The sequence below is a fragment of the Lampetra planeri genome, chromosome 59 (genome assembly GCF_965212315.1).
Source record: "Lampetra planeri chromosome 59, kcLamPlan1.2.h2, whole genome shotgun sequence".
NCBI lineage: Eukaryota > Metazoa > Chordata > Hyperoartia > Petromyzontiformes > Petromyzontidae > Lampetra > Lampetra planeri.
In genome coordinates this window covers 2537391-2559943 of record NC_136165.1, presented here as the reverse complement: position 1 = coordinate 2559943, position 22553 = coordinate 2537391, and the positions used below count along the sequence as shown (strand labels likewise).

The window sequence follows — 22553 nt, the reverse complement described above, 5'->3', positions numbered from 1 at the left end:
ACATCCTGCGGAACGGCCACGCCCCTAAACTCCCCCCTAGACGGAAGTGACGTCACTCGCCGCCATCGTCGTAGGGACGTGGAGCAGCAGTCGTTGGGGAAGCTTCGTGTGCGCTGATCTTTCTCTCACACCGCCTTCGTCTTTGCCCCTCCCGCCTTTCCCTCCAGCCACCTTCGGCTCGCGCTCCCCTCGTTCCTGTCGCTCGGCGCCGCGCGACGAACTCGACGACGACGACGATGACCCGTGAGTCGCGCTCCCCGCCACGATTCGAGATGAGCGGAGGATGGGGGGCGGTTAGAAATGGTGACGCGGATCGGCGTACTGGCCGCGCCAATCCGGACTAGGGTTTAAAATGTGTTGTTTTTCATTTTGATTTGAAGTTGTGTTGTTGTTTTTGTTAAGACGTGCTCCATAGCTGTCAACACATAGGTAGGGTTTTTATTATACCCCCCCCGTATTCTTGTGCAGGCAAATAGAGTTTTCGGATCAATACGACGTAGAGCCGTTTCAATAGGGGCACATTTTAGAGTGTAGTGTATAGTGTAGTGTATAAGTGTATTTTGTAGTAGCGTACCTTATGGGACCTCCTTTGCCAGTTCCAAAATATGAGAATAGTTTTTTCCCCCTTTTTTCTAGACAATGCATATATTATTAGAGTACGGTATTTTGCTTGCATTCTGACCACAAGTATTGTGGTTAATGCAGACATGATTCCTTGTAAAAGGTTTCAGATTGGTGGTTTAACATCTTAACACAACTGTTTTGTTGCCAGAAAATAGGGGAAAACCTATTCTCTGTGGCATACATGTTAACCAATATTGTTTACCCGTATTCTTGTACAGGGAAATTGAGTTTTCAGGTCCATACGACCTACAGCCGTTTCAAAAGGGCAACAAAAAAACGTGTTATATACTGTATTTGTTTGTGTTTAATCTTGATTTGAAGCTTTGCGTTTCTCTGTCCTTGCGATGGGATTTTGTAAGGGGCACGGAGTGACCAATAAGGTCTGGTAGGGGCACTGATAAGGGGTTGACAGGTATGCGTGTAGGTTCATGGTTAATGGTTACAAAGTAGTGGGGGATGGGGGTTATGATTTAGGGTTAAAGTTACAATGTAGGGGATGAGGCCGTTGGGGGTATTCGTTGGTTTAGCGGTTAGGATTCCAGTTAAGGGGGTCAGCGATTAGGGTTCATGGTAAAGGAGGGACATGGAAATCAGTGCTAAGATATAAAGGTGATGATGAAGGGCATAAGGGTTCGCGCAATGTAAAAGGGTGTAAATGTGTGTATGTTGAATTTCTTTTGCACCGTACGTAACCAACCGCGCTAATGAGAGGTGCAGTGTTGAGTCTATGGGTAGTGTTAAGTCTATGTGCAGTATGTATGTTGACCTTCGTTCACACCGGTACGTAGCCAACCATGTTAATCGGAGGTGCAGTGTTGAGTCTATGGGCAGTATGTATATTGAACTTCTTTTGCACCGTACGTTGCCAGGCCGAGACGACTACTGTCCCCGCTGATTTCATGGTAAAATACAGCTGTCTAGGTTATCAGCTGTCATTAGCTTCATCCCTAGACTCCAACCTTAATCCTAAACCAACTCTAACCCTGGTTTTTTTTGCGATTAGTTTGTTGTCCTTCCCCCACATCAGGAGTTTTAGCAGGAGTGTTGTAGGGTTCCACTGTGGCGAGATGTTAACTCCCTCGCCTGGTATACAGGAGGTCGTCGGTTCGATCCAGACCCTGACGCCTGCTGCTGTATATTTGAAGTTTCCATGTCCCTGTCCCCGTGGTCGCGTGGATTTTTCTCCGGGTGCTCTGGTTTTTCCCTCCACGTTTAGCATCAACATCACGCATTTAGGTTATTAAGCTGGGGTGCACGCACCCCCTGGGGGTGCGAGATGCCCTTTCGGACAACCAAAGGGGGCTGCAATAAAGATTAAGAATCACTGGTTTGGAGTATTTGGCCGCTATACATTTACACGTGATAAGCCACTTCGTTGAGCTATCATTTGTGGCCAGGTCGCTTCTGAAAAAGAGCTACATAGCTCAGTGGGCCTTACCTGGTAAAAGAAAAAAAATAGTTTGGTAATAGTTTAGTGTGTGGGAGTAAATTAGAATAACCGGAGGTGGATCACTTAACAGTCCTCACAGATGGGTTCACAATCTCTCATCTATCTCGGGGTACTGACCACCTTGCAGCCCACTGGGTTTAGGAGTTAGGGTTCTTGCGTGTTGAAGGGTGGGGAGTCAGAACCGGGGAATCGAACCTAGGTCACCGAACATTTGCATATACTTTAGACAAAGTTTAAATTACGTTTTGGCGAGCACGACTTGATCATAAACGATGCACCAGATTGTTAAATGTTGTGGATTTCTCTCCCAACACACCGGCGTGGTGCTGAAGCAGTAAATTGGCACGTTTTTTTGGACCGAATATTCCATCGCAAAGACTCGCACGTTCGTTTTATGTTATCATTGTATCGATTAACAAACAAAAAATCGGATATCGAGCCGATTGACCGTTACTTGTCAAGTAACCGTGTGCCATCGCCTCCACCCCCAAACCACCCTCAGGCGGAAACCAGCGCGAGCTCGCCCGCGCCAAGAACATGAAGAAGAATTCTGAGAAGGGCAAGAAGAAGGAAGACGGCCTCTCAGCCACCGCTCGCAAGCAGAGGTGCGCTCTCAGTCACTACCGCCCACTGGCCTCTCCCAACTACTCCCTCTCCAGCTCTCTCTCTCACGCGTGGCGGCCACCCGTCCTGGCCTATGTGTTGATGGAGAAGGGCCATTGCCTGAAACGTCACCAATTATATATTCAGGGACTCCTCTACTTACGAACGAGTTAGGCTTCAGAGGTCTGCTCGTAAGTCGATTTGTGTTTGTACGTCCAACTTTTTACGCCTGTCGAATCCAAGCGTGTTGTTACGACGTGCACACTAAACATGGGGAATGGCTTTCAAAGTTGTATAATCTCCTGTATGTGCCACCTGTTCTTCACGTTCTACAGATGTAGATGCCACCACCGCCATCTGTTGTGGCGGTTGAACTTACGTACAGACAGGTTAGTTCGTATCTCTGAAAGTTCGTAAGTCGAGTGTTCATAAGTAGAGGAGTCCATGTGTTTAGTATTTTACAGTTATAGGGGCAGTGTCAGCTCTGATTGAAGTTAGTCGTTGCGATTGTGCTTTATTGTGTAATTGGCAACGGACGGGAATCGCAGTGTGATGTCAACTGTAATGTGCATTTCGATTTAAAGCTTTTGTGACTGCAGGGATTCATATTCTTGGTTCTTTCGGTAAAATCACTTAGAAGGGAAATAATAAAATAATAAAAATAAAAACCAATCAAAATTCTCACGTTTCAACTGCAACACAAGCAATCATCATTAGGTGTGGATTGCTGTGGATTTCACACCTGATGATGATTGCGTGTGTTGCAGTCGAAACGTCGTGAGAATTTTTATTGTTTTATATTTATTATTTTATTATTTCCCTTCTACGTGACTTTACCGAAAGAACCAAGAATATGTAATGTTCATCTTAATGCTGCTGTATTTGTAATTAGAATTGACCCCAGGTGTGTTATGGGGTTGCAATTCTTTGGGCTTCGATTTTTACCTCCACGTCTGACATCGTAATTTGTAATCCGTTTCAGTACAGCTTTATTCGTTCCATTGTTCTAGCGAAATTCGATGCAAAGAGAACCAGTGCGTCATTGTGCACCCAATCGAGGCCTCCCACAAGGCTTTTAAAAGGCCTACCACAGCAGCTCACGAATCAACGTCCATTACTCGCGTGAACCGCGGTGCCGTGTAAATGGGTGGCGCGCGCACTCCTCGCCATCTCCGCAGGGACGCCGAGATCATGCAGCAGAAGCAGCAGAAAGCGGCGGGGGAGCCCAAGGAGAGCGGCGGCGGCGGTGGCGCGGCCGGCGGGAAGGAATAACGAGCGGGGCCGAGCGATGCAGAGGGGTCTCGGGGGAGGGGGAGAGGAAGGGGGTGGGGGTGGTGAGCGCCACGCACTCACGAGTGGCTCCACGGCGGGCCGACGCGCTCATCTCACCTGGCTGCTCCACCACCAGTCCACCTTGAGTCATCACTCCCCCCCCCCCCACTCCATCCTCTTCCTAACTCGACCCGAGACCCCGAACGATCGTCCCAGCCCCCTAACGTGAGATTTTCGTCGGCGGGGTGTGGCCGGGTGTCGCCCCGCGTCCACCGCCGCCATCGTCGTGATGATGGCGAAGCCCCCCCTCCCCCCAACCCTCGCCCCCTTGGTCCACGAAAGGAGAACGCAGCCCAAGAAATAAACGGTTCTCTCGTGATGCGGTTACGTAGCCGGGGATGTGCGTCTGCGACTCATCTCGGGCTGGCCGACGTGAGCGAGCAGCTTTGTTGGCGACATCCTAACAGACCTTCGGCGTGACATTACAGAGCTCTGGTGACGTCCCTGCATTGGCATTGTATTAAGCCGCGTCACTGTGACTGTGCACAACGTAACTTTAATATCTTTTCCCCCTTTTCCATTAATGAAGATCCAGAATCGCGTCGGGCAGCCCGAGACACGAACGGCCTAGGGCAGGCACGGTCAAGGCAAGAGCCGCTTGTTGTTGGGTTGCCTCTCCCTTCTGGTCAGAAATTGTCAGATGTTTAAACTCTTAGTTCCTTTTGTCTTGCGTGGAATTGTTTTACTCTTTCATTGCATCCCCCCCCCCAATCCACCCCACGAGTGTCACCCCCTCTGGTTAGATGCATGCACACGTGGTGGAAAACGGGGGCGGGGAAGGGGGTTGAGGCTTCTGCAATGAACACGCCCCCCCCCTTAACCCTACGCATGTGCTCCTACTACGTCTCCCACAGGAAGTACGTAGCAAAGACCCCAACCCCCAACCCCCAAGCCGGGCTAGACTCGTAAGAGTATCGAATCATTGGTCACGTCTGTGCGTGGTGGGGAGGAAAGGGGTAGTTGTAGCCACCCCCTGGTTTTGCGCTTGAGGCAGATCCGTTTTTAAAAGTCGCGCGCCCTCGCCAAAGTCAGCCCGTACAACACCGACCATTTATTTTCAGAATCGCGTTGAGGCACTGAAGAGGGTGCGTAACGAAATGCGACTAAACAAGCAACGTCTTGTGTGTGTAATCCTTTGGCGCGCTGTTGCGAGTGACAACTATGGCATGACGAAGTTGTTTGTGAGCCCACCCCATGCAACACATCTTCCATGCAGCTTCCCCCCCCCACCCCTTGCTCTTTTACAAAAGTTGTTGCTGACCCTGCTGCCTTTCCCATTGTGTAGCCATGCTATATGCGAACTAGCGTTGTTAATCCTCTGTATCTGCAGTGCATGCCCCCCCCCCCACGCTTGCGGTTTTGTTTTTAAATTTGTAGCGTGTGCGCGCGTGTGTAACCTTAGGACGAAGTAGCCACAGCGCCCACCCCCCACCCGGTTTTTCCTGTCTATAGCTTTATTTTCCCAATATAATGAATAAAGTTTCAAAGAATGTCCGGGCTGTTTGGCGTCCGTTTTAAATGGACTTAGAGGCAAAAGCGTGTGTGTGCGCGTGTGTGCTTATCGTGTACAATTCGGTCGGCGCGTCTGCCTCCTAGTTATTTTTGTTACTGTGCGAGCAATATGATGTAGTTCAGTGACAAAGATGGTCGGATTCACAAATAGCTAGGGTAATGGGGAAGATCATGAAGAATACATGTGAATATGGTTATACAGATGCATTGTTGACCTCCGTGGAATGGGTGTGACGATGTAGAACGTTCAATCAGTTTTATTGCTTCCCGAAACTTAGCGGTTCACTGGCCACCGTGTTTGCGGTCACCACAGAGTCGCTGACCCATTCGGCGTGTGAGGTGCTGCTGATCATGAAATCAACCCACACTTAAAGATGTGTGTATATATTTTACTTAAAACAAAACAAGCATGTAAAGATATTTTATTTAAGAATGTTTCACACGCACACGGATAATCTTCCCACAGATATTGAACAGTTAATTGTGTACACACATGGTGTAGATGTGTCAAGATTGCTGGGCCTTCCTTGTGCCACTGGAACAGCCGTGGGTTTATCTGCGATGCAGTTGCTCTGCTAGCGTAAGATTAAAGTTTCCGCATTCACTGATATCGCCTGCTCAGGGCAGAACTAGACATTGTGTGAATCATGTACAAGTCGTGTTGTTAGAGACTCGTGTGGGAGAGCATGAGGATGGGAATGACGTGTCTGCTTGTGTGTGAGTGCTAATTGGGAGTGGTCGTGATGTGGTTAGCGCCCTGCACTACACACCCAGAGACCAGATTCCGATCATCGCTCGGCCAACATGGGTGTCAAACATCTGAACGGGTCCCAAGCCTCCCCAAGCTTGACTCTGCCTTTAAGTGAGTACCTTGGGCAGTGTCTAAACTTCAGCACTGGGGAGACAATGGTGGCCGGGGGGTGGTGCTGGCCACCCACCCCATCGTTTTCCTGTGCCTGCATTAATAGGTGCTCGCTAACAGCACATCCTCCAACGATCTCTAAAGGCTATACAGGGATATTTGTGCTGTGTGCAGTGCCTGGCGAGCGATGCACAGCGGTACAATCCCGCCGACCAATCCCATTTTAATTCTCGGCCACGGCTGACATCAAGTGGCACGTGATATCTGAATCTTAGGTCAAATTTGGCCTTAACTTTGTACATGGTTCAGTGTGTGCAAACATCAGCACTGGCCAAACAGAGGTGGCCGGGCGTGGTGCTAACTGCATCATCCCCCTTGAGCGCTGGGATGACCTTAATAGGTGCTCACGTAAGAGCAATTGTCGTCTGCTAAAGGCTATACAGGGGATATTTGTATTTTGTGTTGGAGTTACCCGATGGGTGTGTGTGTGGGTGTGTGGGTATGTGTGGGTGCCCCCCTTGCTGTATGTTCTGCATATATGTGTGTCGATGCGCATGTGTCTATGCGAGTATGTCTGTGCACCCTCCCTCCCCCCTCACCAGCAATTAAATTGTTTAATTGCCACGATTAAATTCACAAATCGATTATTTGTTTGTCTCCACGTACTCTTGTCCGTTAAACCAAGTTATCCATTAGCACGTCGTCGTGTGCGAGGCTCATAGATTCTCACGAGCGATTTGATGATGCGTGTGTGGTGAACAACAATTCACTTCACGACGAACCTTTCAGTGCCCGCAAACTCTTAGTGCTCCGCTACGAAAACCACCAGCGACCGCGCGTACGACTCCAGATCCTCCTCCTCTTCTAGTACCAGAAGGACTTGCGTGGCCGTCGTTCCTCCACGATGCCCATGGCGTCCATGATCTCCTCCTCGAAGGTCTTGAGGGACGGCGAGTAGGTGGAAGCCAATGCATTCTCCGTCGACGTGTCCTTTGGGCCGTCTGCCGGACGGATGCGGGAGGGGAGCGGGTTACTCGAGCCAGTGGCAACCGATGAATCAAAACAGCCGAGGCGACCGGGTGGCTCGGAGCGCCGGGCTTGGCACAGCTGAGACCCTGTGATTAAACCAGGGTCTCCAGTGTCTTCAATTGATGGTCTAAGGCTATAGTGGAAATAAAGTCAAAGGACCGGTATGGCGAAGGAGCCATTCGGCGGGAGGAAAGGTGTTCTTGACAAGGAGGAGTGAAACCGGAAAAGAAAAAGACTGCCGAGCCAATGGTCCTAGAGTGTAGATATGCGTAGAGCGAGGATGGAGCGAGACGTTTCAAAGAGTTTGACGTGTGGGTATGTAGGAGGCTGCACAGAGTGAGCCGGACTGAGAAGATTAAGGAAGAAATAGAGCTGTGAGTGGTTTCAACGAAAGAAGACCGATAAAGGAAGCCATCAAGGGACGGAATAAGTGTATTGGATGCATGCTTCGAGGGGACGGGTTTGATGAATAACGACATTACAAGAGAAAGAAGTGGCCAAACGGCGGTTGTTGTTAGATGGGGAAATGTTTGGGTGGGGTCAGCGGCGATGGACTCGAACCTTTCCACTGCTCGGGGATCATGCCGTCGTCTCGCTGGTACGGCGGCAGGGGAATGATGCGTCCCGTACGCTCAGACACGCGCACCCTCTCGCCCTCGTCCGTGAAGCGCCACTCCACGTTCACCGCTTTCCTGCAGAAGCCACAGCCGCACGCGGAGACGCGTCGGTTAAACTAACTTTTTATTTTACCAGGTAAAGCCTATGTGGCTCTTTTTCAGAAGCGACCTGGCCACGAATTATCGCTCAACGAAGTGGCTTGTGGGAAATTTTAACGCAGCCAAATACTCTAAACGCACGTTGTTTCTAAATGTGGAGGGTAAAACCGGAGGACCCGGAGAAAAATACATGCGAACATGGGGAGAGAACATGCAAACTCCAAATATACAGCAGGCACCAGGGTCGGGATCGAACCCACAACCTGTATACCACCAGGCAAGGTGTTTACATCTCGGCGCACTGATGCATTTGCACCGCCTGTACACTCATGATCGTTACGCCACTAGCCATTGGCCCTATGCCACTAATTCTAGATTTGAAGCTTTCGTGACTGCAAGTATTCATATTCTTAGGTTTTTTCGGTAAAGTCACGTAGGTAAAAAATTCTAAATTAATAAAAGTAAAATAAAAATCACGACGTTTCGGAGGCAACACAAGCTTCCGTCTTCAGGTGGAACCGTCACAGCACGCTTGCCGTAATCAAGTAAATGAGAGATTCCAAGGGATACTACCCCGTATATATACTGGTTGAGGGGGAGGGGGATGGGTCAGGACCGGCCCACTTTTATTATTATGGCAAGGTGCGGCTTGACACTACGGCTAGACTACATAACAAAGGGCTGAGCCTTTATTATGGTAAGGTGCGGCTTGACACTACGGCTAGACTACATAACAAAGGGCTGAGCCTTTGTTATGGTGAGGTGCGGCTTGACACTACGGCTAGTCTACATAACAAAGGGCTGAGCCTTTGTTATGGTAAGGTGCGGCTTGACACTACGGCTAGACTACATAACAAAGGGCTGAGCCTTTGTTATGGTAAGGTGCGGCTTGAGACTACGGCTAGACTACATAACAAAGGACTGAGCCTTTGTTATGGTAAGGTGCGGCTTGACACTACGGCTAGTCTTCATAACAAAGGACTGAGCCTTTGTTATGGTAAGGTGCGGCTTGAGACTACGGCTAGTCTTCATAACAAAGGACTGAGCCTTTGTTATGGTAAGGTGCAGAGGTGTGGACTCGAGTCATGTGACTTGGACTCGAGTCAGACTCGAGTCATGAATTTGATGACTTGCGACTCGACTTGGACTTGCATAACAATGACTTTGTCCCACCTATGAGATGTGGACTCGAGTCATGTGACTTGGACTCGAGTCAGACTCGAGTCATGAATTTGATGACTTGCGACTCGACTTGGACTTGCATAACAATGACTTTGTCCCACCTCTGGTAAGGTGCGGCTTGAGACTACGGCTAGTCTTCATAACAAAGGACTGAGCCTTTATTATGGTAAGGTGCGGCTTGACACTACGGCTAGTCTACATAACAAAGGAAGATCTGGCTGTGGCTGGTGAATGAGGAACGTCGAGCTGGCGAGCAACCATCTTACCGGTCTGTGGGGTCCACGAGTGCAACGTCGTTGACCAGGAGTGGCGCCTCGCTCGCCACATACATGCCGGAGAAGGTGGGCGTGCGGCCCGTGTAGCGGTAGTGCTGCGGGGCGGAACGGGGAGCAGAGAGGGGAGCGTTGGTGCTGGTGGGGGGCACAATAACATTCTTTGTACTTAATTCTGTGGAGGTTTATGGGTCGTGTAATACCATTGGAACCTCATTTGCCAGTAAAAAATATGATAATTGTTTTTTTACCCTTCTATCTGGCAACAAAACTGACACCTTTTTTTTACAAGGAGTCATGTTTGCATAGACCACAATACCTGCAGTCGTAATGCAAACAAAAAACATAACTCTGATAATGTATGCACTGTCCTTGAAGTTGATTGGTCCACACCCGAGACAGCTTTCCTTAGAGCCTAGTCTCACATGGGTTGGACCAGATGACGCCAAAAGTCGCACAACTCAAAGACACCGCACCATCAGAGTATGAGAGCTTGGGGTAAGCATTTACACCATTGGAACCTCATTTAATTTTATTTTTCTACATGCAGAGACCGACATAGGAGGGATGCGTATTGTGTGCTTATCTGTTCCACATTCTTAGAGATCTTCAGGACGTTTTTGAGTCGATAAAACTACGTTCCAAGACGTAGCCCAGTTGCCTAAGGGGGTCAGAGACACTGACCTGCTGCTCCAAAGAATACTGGGTTTGAATCCAGGTTCTCGCGTGCAGTGCAGTTGCTTTGTTTCAGCCCGGTCACCACGAAAAAAATATTGTCGCGTCAAATTGGAAGTTTCACTTTGGGCTAAAATTAAAGCTGTGGGTAGGGTTTGTAGGAGTGGTTCGTTGGCGAGCGGGTTAGGGCTAGAGGTAGGGCTGGCACGAGCGATACCTTTTTTGCCAGTATCAAAAAAGTACCAACCTTATCCCTCCCCCAAAAAAGGTCCCATCATATTGCTGCTCAGCCCAAGCTATAAATTGCTCTGATATTGCATTGTCTTTGTACTATTCGCATTTTGGCATTCTCTGATCTTACGCTGGTGAGACTAGGCCCGAAACATGGCTATCTCTGGTGTAGGCCAATCCGTTTCAAAGCCAATGCGTATATTAGCATGTTTTGTTTGCATGTTCACCACAAGTACGTGTGGTTAATGCAGACTTGATTCCTTGCAAAAGGTATCCATTTGGTGTTTGAACATCTTAACAGAAAGGGTAAAACTTATTGTTATTTTTCATAGCACTCGCGGCTTGTCTGTTCGAGGTAATGCTAATCCTTGTGTTTAGTTGGTGAGTGGTTAGGGGAGGTGCTAGTACTGGTAGCTAGTTGGTTAGGTTCAATGGTAGGGCTCGTACAAGTGGCTGGTTGGATAGTTATGGGTAGAGCCAGATCATTCATGCAACGGGCGCGTACCGTGTTGAGTCCTTGTATCACCACCCAGTTCCGCTCCTTGATGATCTGCACCACCTTGCCCTGCTTGCCCGCGTCCTTCCCCTTCAGGATCTCCACCTGGGGCCACACGACCTCGGTGCGTCAAGAGATCGGCCACCTTCCGAGGGCTACATCAGCACTAAGACGATTAGAACCGCCATGATAATACAGCGACGGGTAGCACGTGGTAGATGCTGAACTTGGGATTCGTTGAGCGTGAACACGTTCATGCGTTCTCAATGTTTAACCGTCTCTCTGTTCCTCCTCCTTGTGCTCACACTCCACACTGTCACTCTGCTCTCGCCCCTCCTTCACTGGAACAAACGTACCCCTCCACATTAAGCTGTTACCTTCGCTCACGAATTTTCCGCTCCTCGTTCAAAACTCACACTTCTTATTCCAGAGCTCACCCCACGACCCCCCCCCTCCCCTTAATCTCCCCCTCATAACCACCACCACCGTTACTGTTCCTTCTTCATACTTTCATTACAGTATATGGCTATCACTCATTAGCCCCATTCTTTCAATCCATCCATCATCATTTACTGTCAGAATAATTATTCACATTATATGGCTATCATTCATTCACCCCATTCATTCAATCCATCCATCATTTACCGTCATCAATTTCTCTTTCACCAAATTGACGAATCATCACAGATTTGCCCTCATTGCTTCCTCTCTCATCAATTTAATTCACCCCATCTCCACCGTGACATTCATATGTTGGTACCGATGTTATTTCTTTGTAAAGCACCTTGGTTAAAGCGTTATAGATAAAAAGATATTCACCACAATGATGATGCTGATAACCACCACAATGACTGCGATGTCAAGATTGATGGGAGTGCTGATGAGGATTCAATGATCAAAGTTGTCTTTTTTGGTTTAAGCACATGAGAACTCAGGAGACCAGGGCAGTCTCGTGGCCATGAGACCTGGGGCATTATTCTACCAATAGGGGTGGGGGGGGCGATGATATGTACGATTCCAAATGGATTATAATTGGTGGGTAATTTTCGATTTTTAAAAACAAAATATACGGCACACAATGGGAAACTTTTGCGCATTTCTTCGGGAGATCTTTAACGAACACGGCTAAGCGGGCGGCGCGTGTTATTACAGTATTCCGGTTATCGTTACACCCGCAGCGATAACCGGGGCGGCCGCTGCATTCGAACCGTGAAGCACCGCAACACCAAGTGGTGACCGCACTCCAGATCTCGACCAAGGAAGGAATCGACAATCAAAACATAAGAAGAGCCGATTTAAAGCTTTCGTGACTGCAGGGATTCATCTTCTTGGTTCTTTCGGTAAAGTCACGTAGAATGTAAATAATAAAAATAAAACATAATAAAATAATTATCACGACGTTTCGGCTACAACCCAGCTTAAATATACGCTCCAAGCTTGGTGGTGTTTCATTCTTCACCTGAGGACGGCTGCTTGCGTCGTAGCCGAAACGTCGTGAGAATTATTTTATTATGTTTTATTTGTATTATTTTATTATTTTCCTTCTACTTGACTTTACCGAAAGAACCAAGAAGATAAGAAGAGCCGCCGTTATTTTTTTTTTAGAATTCGGTTTAACAAAAAAGTAAAAAGAAAACCACCCCTCAATAATTCAATAGCCTCAATGCACGAGACGGTGGCGGTCCTCAATGAAAGAACGTTCACGAAGCGGTCGTTTAAAGAGCCGCATGAGGCTACCCCCCGCAACCCCCACGATGCCCACACCCCCTGAGCGAGAACCGTTGTCACCCACTCAACGAAGCTGCTGCTCGCTACCGCTGCTGACGACAATGTTCTGCGGGTGACTGCGGCGTGTCTGTGCCCACGGCCTCACGATATCTCCGCGGAAGATGCTCCACCGCTCCCCCATTGGCTCGGTCAGCACGATGGGCCTGCGGCTGCCCGCCGGGTTGCGCGCTTTCGACGCGAGCGTCCAAGGGCGATTCATGCCGTAGCGGTGGTGCCTCTGCGCCCTCGTCACCGGCTTGACGGCTCGTGCCGCCATGGCGAGCACGGCCGTGAGACGCATCTTCTCCCCTCGCGAATGCGACGTCCGCCTTCGCTTCCTTCCCTATGCCAAGTCGAGCGAGTGCGTTCAGCAGCAGCAGCCGCCAAGACACGTGGGGGTTGACCTCCGGTGCTACGGCTGTGACCCCTTCGCCCCGCCCCGTACACCACGTGATTGGCTGTGACCACACCCCTCCCCCCTCTAACCCCACGTGCTCGCCGTCAGCCATTCAGGAGGTGAGAGCTCGGTGGTGGTTGACGATGACGTCGTGGCGGCCATCTTGGTAAGGTGGAGTCCGTCGTTGCGTCATCGCACAACGGCTGTAACTGTACGGGGCGCATGTTAATTGGACGGCCATCTTAGGTAGGGGAGAAATACAGTGCAAGGCTACGTTTTAAATAAAATCGCTAAATAACGATAGAAATAAAACTAATCTTAATAGAATAAACGTGCAGTCTGGGAAGGGAAAAAATCATACAAACCCCAACCTATCCACCCCGCCAACAAGTTTCGAACAACACGGAGGACGTGTAAAAATGACACAACCTACGCGAGTGAGGCAAATGAAAACCACCACCCCATCAACAGTTCTTGAAGAGCTGTCATTGTTGGCCCTTATTGTGTTAAGTTACCGTCAAATAAACTTTTCGCAATTGTGGCAGACTAACAGCAGCAGCAGCAGCGCTGATGCATCGAGACAACCCAAGGACCGGTTCCATCCGAATTGGAACTTATACGATTTACTTTTTCGTCGTTGTAAATTCCAAGTGGGATTACATCCAATAACAACAACAAACAGCGAAACATTTGCAAGAAGCCGCCTGAGGGGCCGTCCATAAATGACGTCACGCGATTTTGGACGATTTTTGACCCCCCCCCCCCATCGTCTATTTAATTAAGTAGAACGTGTTGCCTATGTTTATTTAAAGTTGCGCATTTTGATGTGACGTCACATTTCTCACCCCCCCCCTCGTCACACATCGTCACAAATGTCTGACCCCCCCCCCACCCCCTAGGTGCGTGACGTCATTTATGGACGGCCCCTGAACAAAGTCTTGAGATCTCGGGCGAGGCAATTCTGGGTAAAGATGCGCAATCATAACACAACGTTGGCAATCGTCCGGTTACATTACAACAACGAAGCATTATTATATTATTTTATTTCTAATATTATTTCTATTAGTTTAAATATTTATTATTTATTTTTATTAATTATTTTTACCTACGTGACTTTACCGAAAAAACCTAACAGTAACAACCAAGCAGCCCTGGTGATGAGACACCGTGTGGGTGTCGAAACGACTCCATCGTTTCGTTTTATTTTGAACCAATGGGGAAGGGGGGGGTTGAGTTTGAGCGGGTGTGGGTTTAGTGGGGGGGTTAGTGGGGAGGGGGTTAGTGGGGGTTCAGTGGTGTGAGGTTAGTGGGGGTGTTTAGTGGGGGGGGGGTTAGTGGGGGGGGGGGGTTCAGCGGTGTGAGTTTAGTAAGGGGGGGTTAATGGGGGGTTAGTGGGGGGGTCAGCGGTGTGAGTTTAGTGGGGGGGGGGGCTAGTGGGGGGGATTGAGTGGGGAGGTTGAGTGAGTGTTGGTTTCGAAGGGATAGGAATTGAGTGGGGGAGGGGCAATCGAGTGGGGGGGGGGACTGAGGTGGGGGGTGATTGATTGGGAGGGGCGGGGTTTCGTTCGTAGGAGAAGAGGGAGGGGGTGTGTGACGAATGACGCACTTCCGCTCCCACAAGGCGTTGCGCGGGGCCCGCAGGAGGCGGCGAGGCGACATGGTGGGTGGTGGCGAGACGCGGCTCACGAAGCCCGCGGGGCCCGGGGCGGCCTCAGCGGGGCCCCAGTGAGGCCTCAGCGAGGCCATAGCGGGGCCCGCAGGCCTCAGCGAGGCCCCAGCGAGGCCCGTGCGGTAGCAGCAGCAACGCGGCTTTCCGCGAGCCCCACCGCACCCCTCGTTGAGCGAGGAGGTGGGGCGAGTTGGGGGTAGTTCATGAACGAGGTGGGTTGTGTTTCACGTGCGCGCGTGTCTCTCTCTGTGTGTGTGTGTCTCTGTGTCTCTTCTCCACCAGGCGGACTTCCTTAAGGGTCTTCCCGTGTACGACGAGAACAACTTCAGCCGATACCCCGCGGACTCGGTGTGCAAGGCCTCGGTGAGACAGTCTATAATCTCTACAGTATATATGTGGTTCAGTCCGTGCAGTATACATAATGTAGTCTACACACACACACAGGATATGGTGTGCAAGGCCTCAGTCTATAGTCTCTACAGTATATATGTGGTACCGTCTGTGCAGTATACATAATGTAGTCTACACACAGGATAGGGTGTGCAAGGCCTCAGACAGTATATAATCTCTACAGTATATATGTGGTACAGTCTGTGCAGTATACATAATGCAGTCTACACACACATGATACGGTGTGCAAGGCCTCAGACAGTCTATAATCTCTACAGTATATATGTGGTACAGACCGTGCAGTATACATAATGTCGTCTACACACACACAGGATATGGTGTGCCAGGCCTCAGACAGTCTATCATCTCTACAGTATATATGTGGTACAGACCGTGCAGTATACATAATGTAGTCTACACACAGGATATGGTGTGCCAGGCCTCAGACAGTCTATCATCTCTACAGTATATATGTGGTACAGTCTGTGCAGTATACATAATGTAGTCTACACACAGGATATGGTGTGCCAGGCCTCAGACAGTCTATAATCTCTACAGTATATATGTGGTACAGTCCGTGCAGTATACATAATGTAGTCTACACACAGGATACGGTGTGCAAGGCCTCAGACAGTCTATAATCTCTACAGTATATATGTGGTACAGTCCGTGCAGTATACATAATGTAGTCTACACACAGGATACGGTGTGCAAGGCCTCAGACAGTCTATCATCTCTACAGTATATATGTGGTACCGTCTGTGCAGTATACATAATGTAGTCTACACACAGGATACGGTGTGCAAGGCCTCAGACAGTCTATCATCTCTACAGTATATATGTGGTACAGTCCGTGCAGTATACATAATGTAGTCTACACACAGGATACGGTGTGCAAGGCCTCAGACAGTCTATAATCTCTACAGTATATATGTTGAACAGTCCGTGCAGTATACATAATGTAGTCTACATACAGGATACGGTGTGCAAGGCCTCAGACAGTCTATAATCTCTACAGTATATATGTTGAACAGTCCGTGCAGTATACATAATGCAGTCTACACACACAGGATACGGTGTGCAAGGCCTCAGACAGTCTATAATCTCTACAGTATATATGTGGTACAGTCCGTGCAGTATACATAATGTAGTCTACACACACACAGGATACGGTGTGCAAGGCCTCAGTGAGACAGTCTATAATCTCTACAGTATATATGTTGTACAGTCTGTGCAGTATACATAATGCAGTCTACACACACACATGATACCGTGTGCCAGGCCTCAGTGAGATAGTCCATAAACTCTACAGTATATATGTGGTACAGTCTGTGCAGTATACATAATGCAGTCTATACACAGGGTACTACTACCCCGCGGACTCAGTGTGCCAGGCCTATATCTCTATCGCCTACGGTCTTTACCCTACAGTCTATCTCTTGCCAACAGTCGCATCAATATAAATGTGTCGTTAAACCCGCCACCACCCGACACAGCCAATTGGTAAGGTTTGTCACGTAAACAGAACGTGCCAATTCGTTACCGGTGTGTTGGGAGAGCAAATCTACAGCATTTACATTCTGAGTACGACGTTTCGCCAGTAATTGCAACCGGCATCATCAGGCGACAACCAGATTTGTGGAAACATCCTCCTGTTTCGTTCCTTAAATAGAGGGATAGATGTGATGACGTCACTTGCGATTGGCATGTTCTGTTTACGTGACAAACCTTTACTAATTGGCTGTGTCGGGTGGTGGCGGGTTTAACGACACATTTATATTTACGCGATCTTATAATGAGCTCTGAAGTCAGCAGTGGTAGTTCCCAAACTGTTGGAGACGATATTTTGGCCGACCGTCCGGGGCTTTAGAAGTGGGCCCCAGGAACTGTGTTTGCAGACGTAATTTTACTGCTATATTTTGTAAGACTTTCAAAGTAACAATTGACAGCACTTTTGGAGGAGTTTTAATCGAGAAAAGTACGTTATTGGCGCAAAGTGGTCCGCAAACATTGAGGGTTGATGGGACAAGTTTGAAACCACTGTTCTTGAGAGAAGAAATCTATATGAGGTGGGAGGTCGATAGATCTGGTCGCGTTTGTATGCTATGTAAATCCACGTTTTGTTGTTTGGATCTGTTGGTCTTGCACAGAGACCCACAGACTCAGAGAGAGAGCAATAGACCATAATGACTCGGACTCTGTACTCCAGTTCAACTCGAGGCTTAAGGACCTTCCTCCTTGCGTTCTGCCTATGACTAACTGCCTCTTTCTCACAATAAAGTAAACGTCCTTACTGTGTATGTGCAGCGTCTAGAGGTGCAGTCTTATTTAGACACGAAAGTAGACTCGATTATCCGTGCCAATGATGGGTAGGTTGGCCGCGGATAATCCAAAAAGATCTATTTACCGCGCATCTCTATGTCTAAGTTAAGAAAATTTAGTTTGTTAATTAACTAAACAAAAATTTGTAGTAAAGAATGTATTGATCTTGTTTTATTACAAAAGGCCAATCAAAAACATGCTCTCATTTAAACAGGTTTGAAAAATTACGTATTTCCAGTTTCTGATATTAAGTTAAAATAACACTCTTCCGTTTCTCTGCCATTACACGGTTTCGTAAATTAGAACTCGCAACATAAATGATCAGATAAATCACTCGAAATGAAGCACAGCTGACGATTTTGATTGTTACTCTTTCGATTTAGAATGAATACAAACGACCGATAGATGCGCGTGCTCGGTGATATACAATAACACTTTCCTGCTCCGACAAAGAAGACTGCCCACGAAGTGTATATCAGAGCCATGTCAGTCAACATCAATCAAACTCCGCCCACTGTTGTAAAGATATGCAACTACTGTACTGTAGAGGCGATCACGTGGATTTCGAATTAACCGGAGCACATTTGTTCACTTTAAACACTGTGACTTGTAATACACATTTCCAAGAGTAACAATGTATCAGTGTTAAATTTCGATTTAAAGCTTTCGTGACTGCAGGGATTCATCTTCTTGGTTCTTTCGGTAAAGTCACGTAGAATGGGTATAAAATAATAGAATAAAACATAATAAATGAAATCTCACGACGTTATGGGCCACAACGCAAGCAGCCGTCCTCAGGTGAAGCTGGGTTGGAAGGGGGGGAAGGTGGCGATTATCTGAACCGATCCTGGGCCTCCCCTAGGTCGACTCTGCCTCAAATGAGTACCTGGTGCAGTGTGTCAACATCGCCACTGGGGAGACAAAAGAGGTTGGGTGTGGTGCTGGCCACGCACCCCCTCGTGTGCCACAGTGCCGGCCTTCGTAAGTGCTTGCTAACACCACTTGCCCCAACAGTCTGTTAAGGCTACACGGGGGAACTTTGTCTCTGTCTTTGGTGTCGCAGAGTCGCAGGCCGCCCGTGTACCTGCCGACGCGCGAGTACCCCTCGGAGCAGGGTGAGACGTGCATTTACACTACACCCCCCCCCACCCCCTCCACGCGGCAGTTCCCATTACACCGTCGTCTGTTAGAGGGGCGATGGAGAAGCCTCGGCGAAGCTCGAGTCTCCGCAGACAACGCTCGCCTACCCGCCGCGTCAAATGAAGGTGGAAATTGACCTTAGAGTTGCGCAGGATTGGGTGAACAAACGTGAGTTACGGGGCATCGTGTTGACTCTTAAGGAAGGGGCAAGTGGGCTTGGGCAGGAGGCGATACTCAGACGATGAAGTGGCGGCCAGAGAGGAAGGAGCGTGCGGGAGAGGGACGTCCGCTGCAGAGATGGAGCGATGGGAGCCAGTTCGTATGCAGGGGCTGCTCGGTGGATTTTTGCGTCACGAGACCGTGAGAGAGGTGGTGGCGGCTTGGGAAGGCCTTGCGCGGTGAACAGATTGTGGCTGATGATGAATGTGCTATCGAGATGGGGATTCGGGAAGAAAGCTTTCCCATGTCGGTACAAGGGGATAAGGATTTGTATTTATAGGGCCGCATGCTTGTATGCCTCTAAGCACCTTGCGTCTCATCTCAACCATTCCAATGCGTTGCTGCAGTTTAGCCAAGGATACGCCCGGTAGCGGCTGTCCTTGTGCGGCACAACGGGAACGCAGCACTGGCTTGCCGGTTGGGCATTCGTCTGACAGCAGGGGGCAAAGTTGCCGCGTTGCGTTTCCCCAGATAAGTAATTTGTACCGTGAAGACGGTGCAAGTGGCCTGCTCATTTTAAAATGACGTCCTGGGATATTTAACGTCCTCTGTGAAGCAGACACAGCCGTTTAACACGAAGGCTTTCGCGACCAATATCATCCATAATACAGGTTTCTTGGATTATATCACGTAAATATATGAACACACCGGGGTGCTGTACTCGTAACAAATTGGCGTGTTCTGTTTATGTGACAAACCTTACTAATAAGCTATGTCAGGTGGTAGCGGGTTTAGCGACACATCCATTTACGCGATCGTACCCAAAAAAACCTTTAACATGGAAGACACGGTCGTGTTTGCCGCCCCTCACTGCTGCTGTCGTTCAGTCGTTCGGCAGCGGCCTGACGATGAGTCCTAACCAGACAAGTCCCCGGACAGCGCAGCCTCTCATCTTGACAAGGGAGGCCTTGGATGCTTGCGGAGGCGATGCGGTCCGTGTGGCTCCACCATGCCGCCGTTCACATCGTGCGCTGTGCTTGTTTTCGCAGTCATCATCACAGAGAAGACGAACATCCTCCTCCGCTATCTTAACCAGCGGTTGGACAAGCGGGTGAGCTCCCTACCGCCCGGTGCGCGCCGCGCTATATTCGGATAAACGACAGGAAAGGAGAGAAACTCACCGACGGCGAGCTGGGACAGACGGAACTGCCCCCCGTGACGCTCAGTGGCAGATCCAGCCCCCACATGTCCATTTCGTGAAATTCGTGCGTGTTACCGTGACGATTGACATGCGTAATGTATGTGCGTCGTTCACGCACGTTGTGCATGCACATTATGCATGTTGATTACCCTATGAGTAACCCAGTCGTTAATGGATATCCACTGTAATTTATATGCATCCAATACCCTCCCCCACCCCCGGTCTTCGCGCCTACTTGGCTCACAAGTGACGACATCACAATTATCCCTCTAAGTCCGAAACAGGAAGATTTCCCCACAACCCTGGTTGTTGCCTGATGATGCTAGTTGTAATTACCGGCGAAACGAATTGTCACGTTTGGTTTACGTGACAAACCTTACTAATTGGCTGTGTTTCGGGTGCTGGCGGGTCCATCGACACATATTTACGCGATCTAACCCAAAACACCTGTTATGGATTGTATAATGTTTAAAATTATGTTCTTGATAATTGGTTTTTTACCCTTCTATCTGGCAACAAAACTGACACCTTTTTTACAAGTAGTCATGTTTACATAGACCACAATACCTGCAGCCATAATGCAAACAAAAAACATAACTCTGATAATATATGCACTGTCCTTGAAGTTGATTGGTCCACACCCGAGACAGCTTTCCTTAGAGCCTAGTCTCACATGGGTTGGACCAGATGACGCCACAAGGCATTATGACTGCAGGTATTGTGGTCTATGCAAACATGACTCCTTGTAAAAAAGGTGTCAGTTTTGTTGCCAGATAGAAGGGTAAAAAAACAATTATCATTTTTTACTGGCAAATGAGGTTCCAATAGTGTAAATTATGTTCTTATAGAGCGTCGCGTAACGCCTCTTCTTTGCCACCCCCCAGAGCTCGGGCAAGAAGCGCGACCAAGGCCAGATGGACGCGGAGGGCGAGGGCGCAGCACCGCCGCAGAAGATGCCGCGGCACGACAGCGAAGACATGAACGAGGACACTTAAGAAGAGCCGCCCGCCCGCGGTGACGCTCGTCCGATTCGGGGGTGGCTACTCGGTCGGCCGTACGGCCGGTTTTGTCGGTGGTTCGCTCGCCCCACCCCCTTTGTTCACCGTCACCACCACCACCCCCCACCACCACCACCCCCGGCGATCTCGCGTGTTCGGGCGGCGGGAGCGGCTCCGAGGCTCAGCGGGGCCCACCCCCGCTGTGCTTTGGCCAAAACGAATGCTCTCGTTCGCTCGTGCGCCCGCACGCACACACACGCTCGCCGACTCAAATGCACGTACCCACGATCGCTCGCCCACTTGCCTCTGCGTTACCCGCGCTGACATGCGCACCTGTTCATTCACTCACCCGTGTATACTTGCAGTCGATGGAGACTCGCCGACCCACACCACGGACGCTCAATCGCCCATTGAACCACTGGCGTGGGGTCTTTGATTCATTCACTTGCCCACCAACCCACTCGCTCACTTACACAGGGTCAGTTGTCTCTTAGCAATGGCATCCCACTCGCTCCAACTTAACCATCTCGTTCACTCAGTCACCCACTGATCCGCTTGCCAACATGAGGGGTGGTTCTTGATAATGGTAACCCACTCACCCACCCACTCATCCACCCACCCACTTAACTCACCCACCCGTCCACTCGAATCACTCACCCACTCGACTCAATCTTGGGTACAAATGGAGCACAACTACAATTGACGATGGCATTTTCCTAAAAAGAACACACTCGCACTCATCTCACAAACGACCCTTCTAACGACGTTTTGTTATATATATGTGTATATTATTTTTTGTCGTTTTCGTCTTTTGTACGTCTGCCACCCGTCTGTCCGTACGTCTATTTACTTTTTGTTTTTAGTTCGGCGCGTAACGCTTCCTGCGGACGTTTGCGTTTTGCGCTGTCTCAGACCTCGCGATCTTTTTGTCATCGTCCTCCCCTCCCCCCACGTGTCCCCCCATCCCCAAGTCTCCCCTCTCACCGATGCTCCCAGTGAGCAGCACAGTGTTGCCCACAAGCCCCGTGGACGCGTCACTTTTAAAACGTCACCCGTGAACATTTTTGCTTCGGCGTGATTGACTCGGGTCAGCACGCTGGACCTGCGTGCGATCTGTTGGTCACCGGGTTCGTTCTCCCACCGGTGCAAGTTCACGAAACGCCCCTCCTCCCCTGCCTCTGTACAGCCAGCAGTTATTACTCGAGATCGCCACAGTTTGTCTGCAGGTCGTGTGCGGTGGGGGTGAGGTGTGGGTTACTCCCACCTCTTGGACGATGTGTGTGTTTGTTCAGCGTGTTAGAAGATCAAGGTGAAAACGACCACTCGAGTGACTCTTTAGAGCTCAGTCTAGCGGGTGGGGTGGGTGCCCCTTTCCTCCGGCAGTGGTGAAAGAAAATTCGTTTCTCGCGCTCGCCACCGAGCATCAGGCTGCCTGTCTCTCTGGCGATCACCCGACGTCGGTAGGTGCTGCAGGAGATGCAGTCGGGGTGTTGCATTGCCTGTCAAGCAAGTTTAAAAGAGTTAAG

The 22553-nt window shown here is 49.4% G+C and overlaps 3 protein-coding genes across 3 annotated transcripts; 2 read left to right on the top strand and 1 right to left on the bottom strand.

Moving 5' to 3' along the window:
• The first annotated feature begins 32 nt into the window (after positions 1–32).
• On the top strand, positions 33–5503 carry LOC144736222 (small EDRK-rich factor 2-like). Its single transcript, XM_078618836.1, has 3 exons — positions 33–243; positions 2577–2679; positions 3856–5503. Exons 1-3 carry the CDS (start codon positions 237–239, stop codon positions 3947–3949), a joined length of 204 nt encoding a protein of 67 aa, XP_078474962.1. The 5' UTR covers positions 33–236; the 3' UTR covers positions 3950–5503.
• A 426-nt stretch (positions 5504–5929) lies between these two features.
• MRPL24 (mitochondrial ribosomal protein L24) lies at positions 5930–13179 on the bottom strand. The gene is made up of 5 exons (XM_078618835.1): positions 12858–13179; positions 10994–11089; positions 9577–9680; positions 7974–8104; positions 5930–7384 (listed from the first exon to the last, which is right to left on the bottom strand). The coding sequence occupies exons 1-5, from the start codon at positions 13050–13052 to the stop codon at positions 7248–7250; spliced, it is 663 nt and encodes a 220-aa protein (XP_078474961.1). The 5' UTR covers positions 13053–13179; the 3' UTR covers positions 5930–7247.
• Positions 13180–14732: 1553 nt separating this feature from the next.
• DDA1 (DET1 and DDB1 associated 1) lies at positions 14733–22084 on the top strand. Its single transcript, XM_078618780.1, has 5 exons — positions 14733–14808; positions 15100–15180; positions 18593–18644; positions 19878–19939; positions 20914–22084. The coding sequence occupies exons 1-5, from the start codon at positions 14746–14748 to the stop codon at positions 21022–21024; spliced, it is 369 nt and encodes a 122-aa protein (XP_078474906.1). The 5' UTR covers positions 14733–14745; the 3' UTR covers positions 21025–22084.
• Positions 22085–22553: the final 469 nt, after the last annotated feature.

Excerpts from the sequence above, each read along its gene's own strand:
- LOC144736222 (XM_078618836.1), top strand. Across the intron at positions 2,680-3,855 it reads GCCACCGCTCGCAAGCAGAG|GGACGCCGAGATCATGCAGC; the intron begins GTGCGCTCTCAG and ends CCATCTCCGCAG.
- MRPL24 (XM_078618835.1), bottom strand. The coding sequence starts at position 13,052 with ATGCGTCTCACGGCCGTGCTCGCCATGGCGGCACGAGCCGTCAAGCCG. Across the intron at positions 11,090-12,857 it reads GCATCTTCCGCGGAGATATC|GTGGAGATCCTGAAGGGGAA; the intron begins GTGAGGCCGTGG and ends GTGTGGCCCCAG. Across the intron at positions 8,105-9,576 it reads CTCGTGGACCCCACAGACCG|GAAAGCGGTGAACGTGGAGT; the intron begins GTAAGATGGTTG and ends TGGCTTCTGCAG.
- DDA1 (XM_078618780.1), top strand. The coding sequence starts at position 14,746 with ATGACGCACTTCCGCTCCCACAAGGCGTTGCGCGGGGCCCGCAGGAGG. Across the intron at positions 14,809-15,099 it reads GGAGGCGGCGAGGCGACATG|GCGGACTTCCTTAAGGGTCT; the intron begins GTGGGTGGTGGC and ends CTTCTCCACCAG. Across the intron at positions 19,940-20,913 it reads ACCAGCGGTTGGACAAGCGG|AGCTCGGGCAAGAAGCGCGA; the intron begins GTGAGCTCCCTA and ends GCCACCCCCCAG.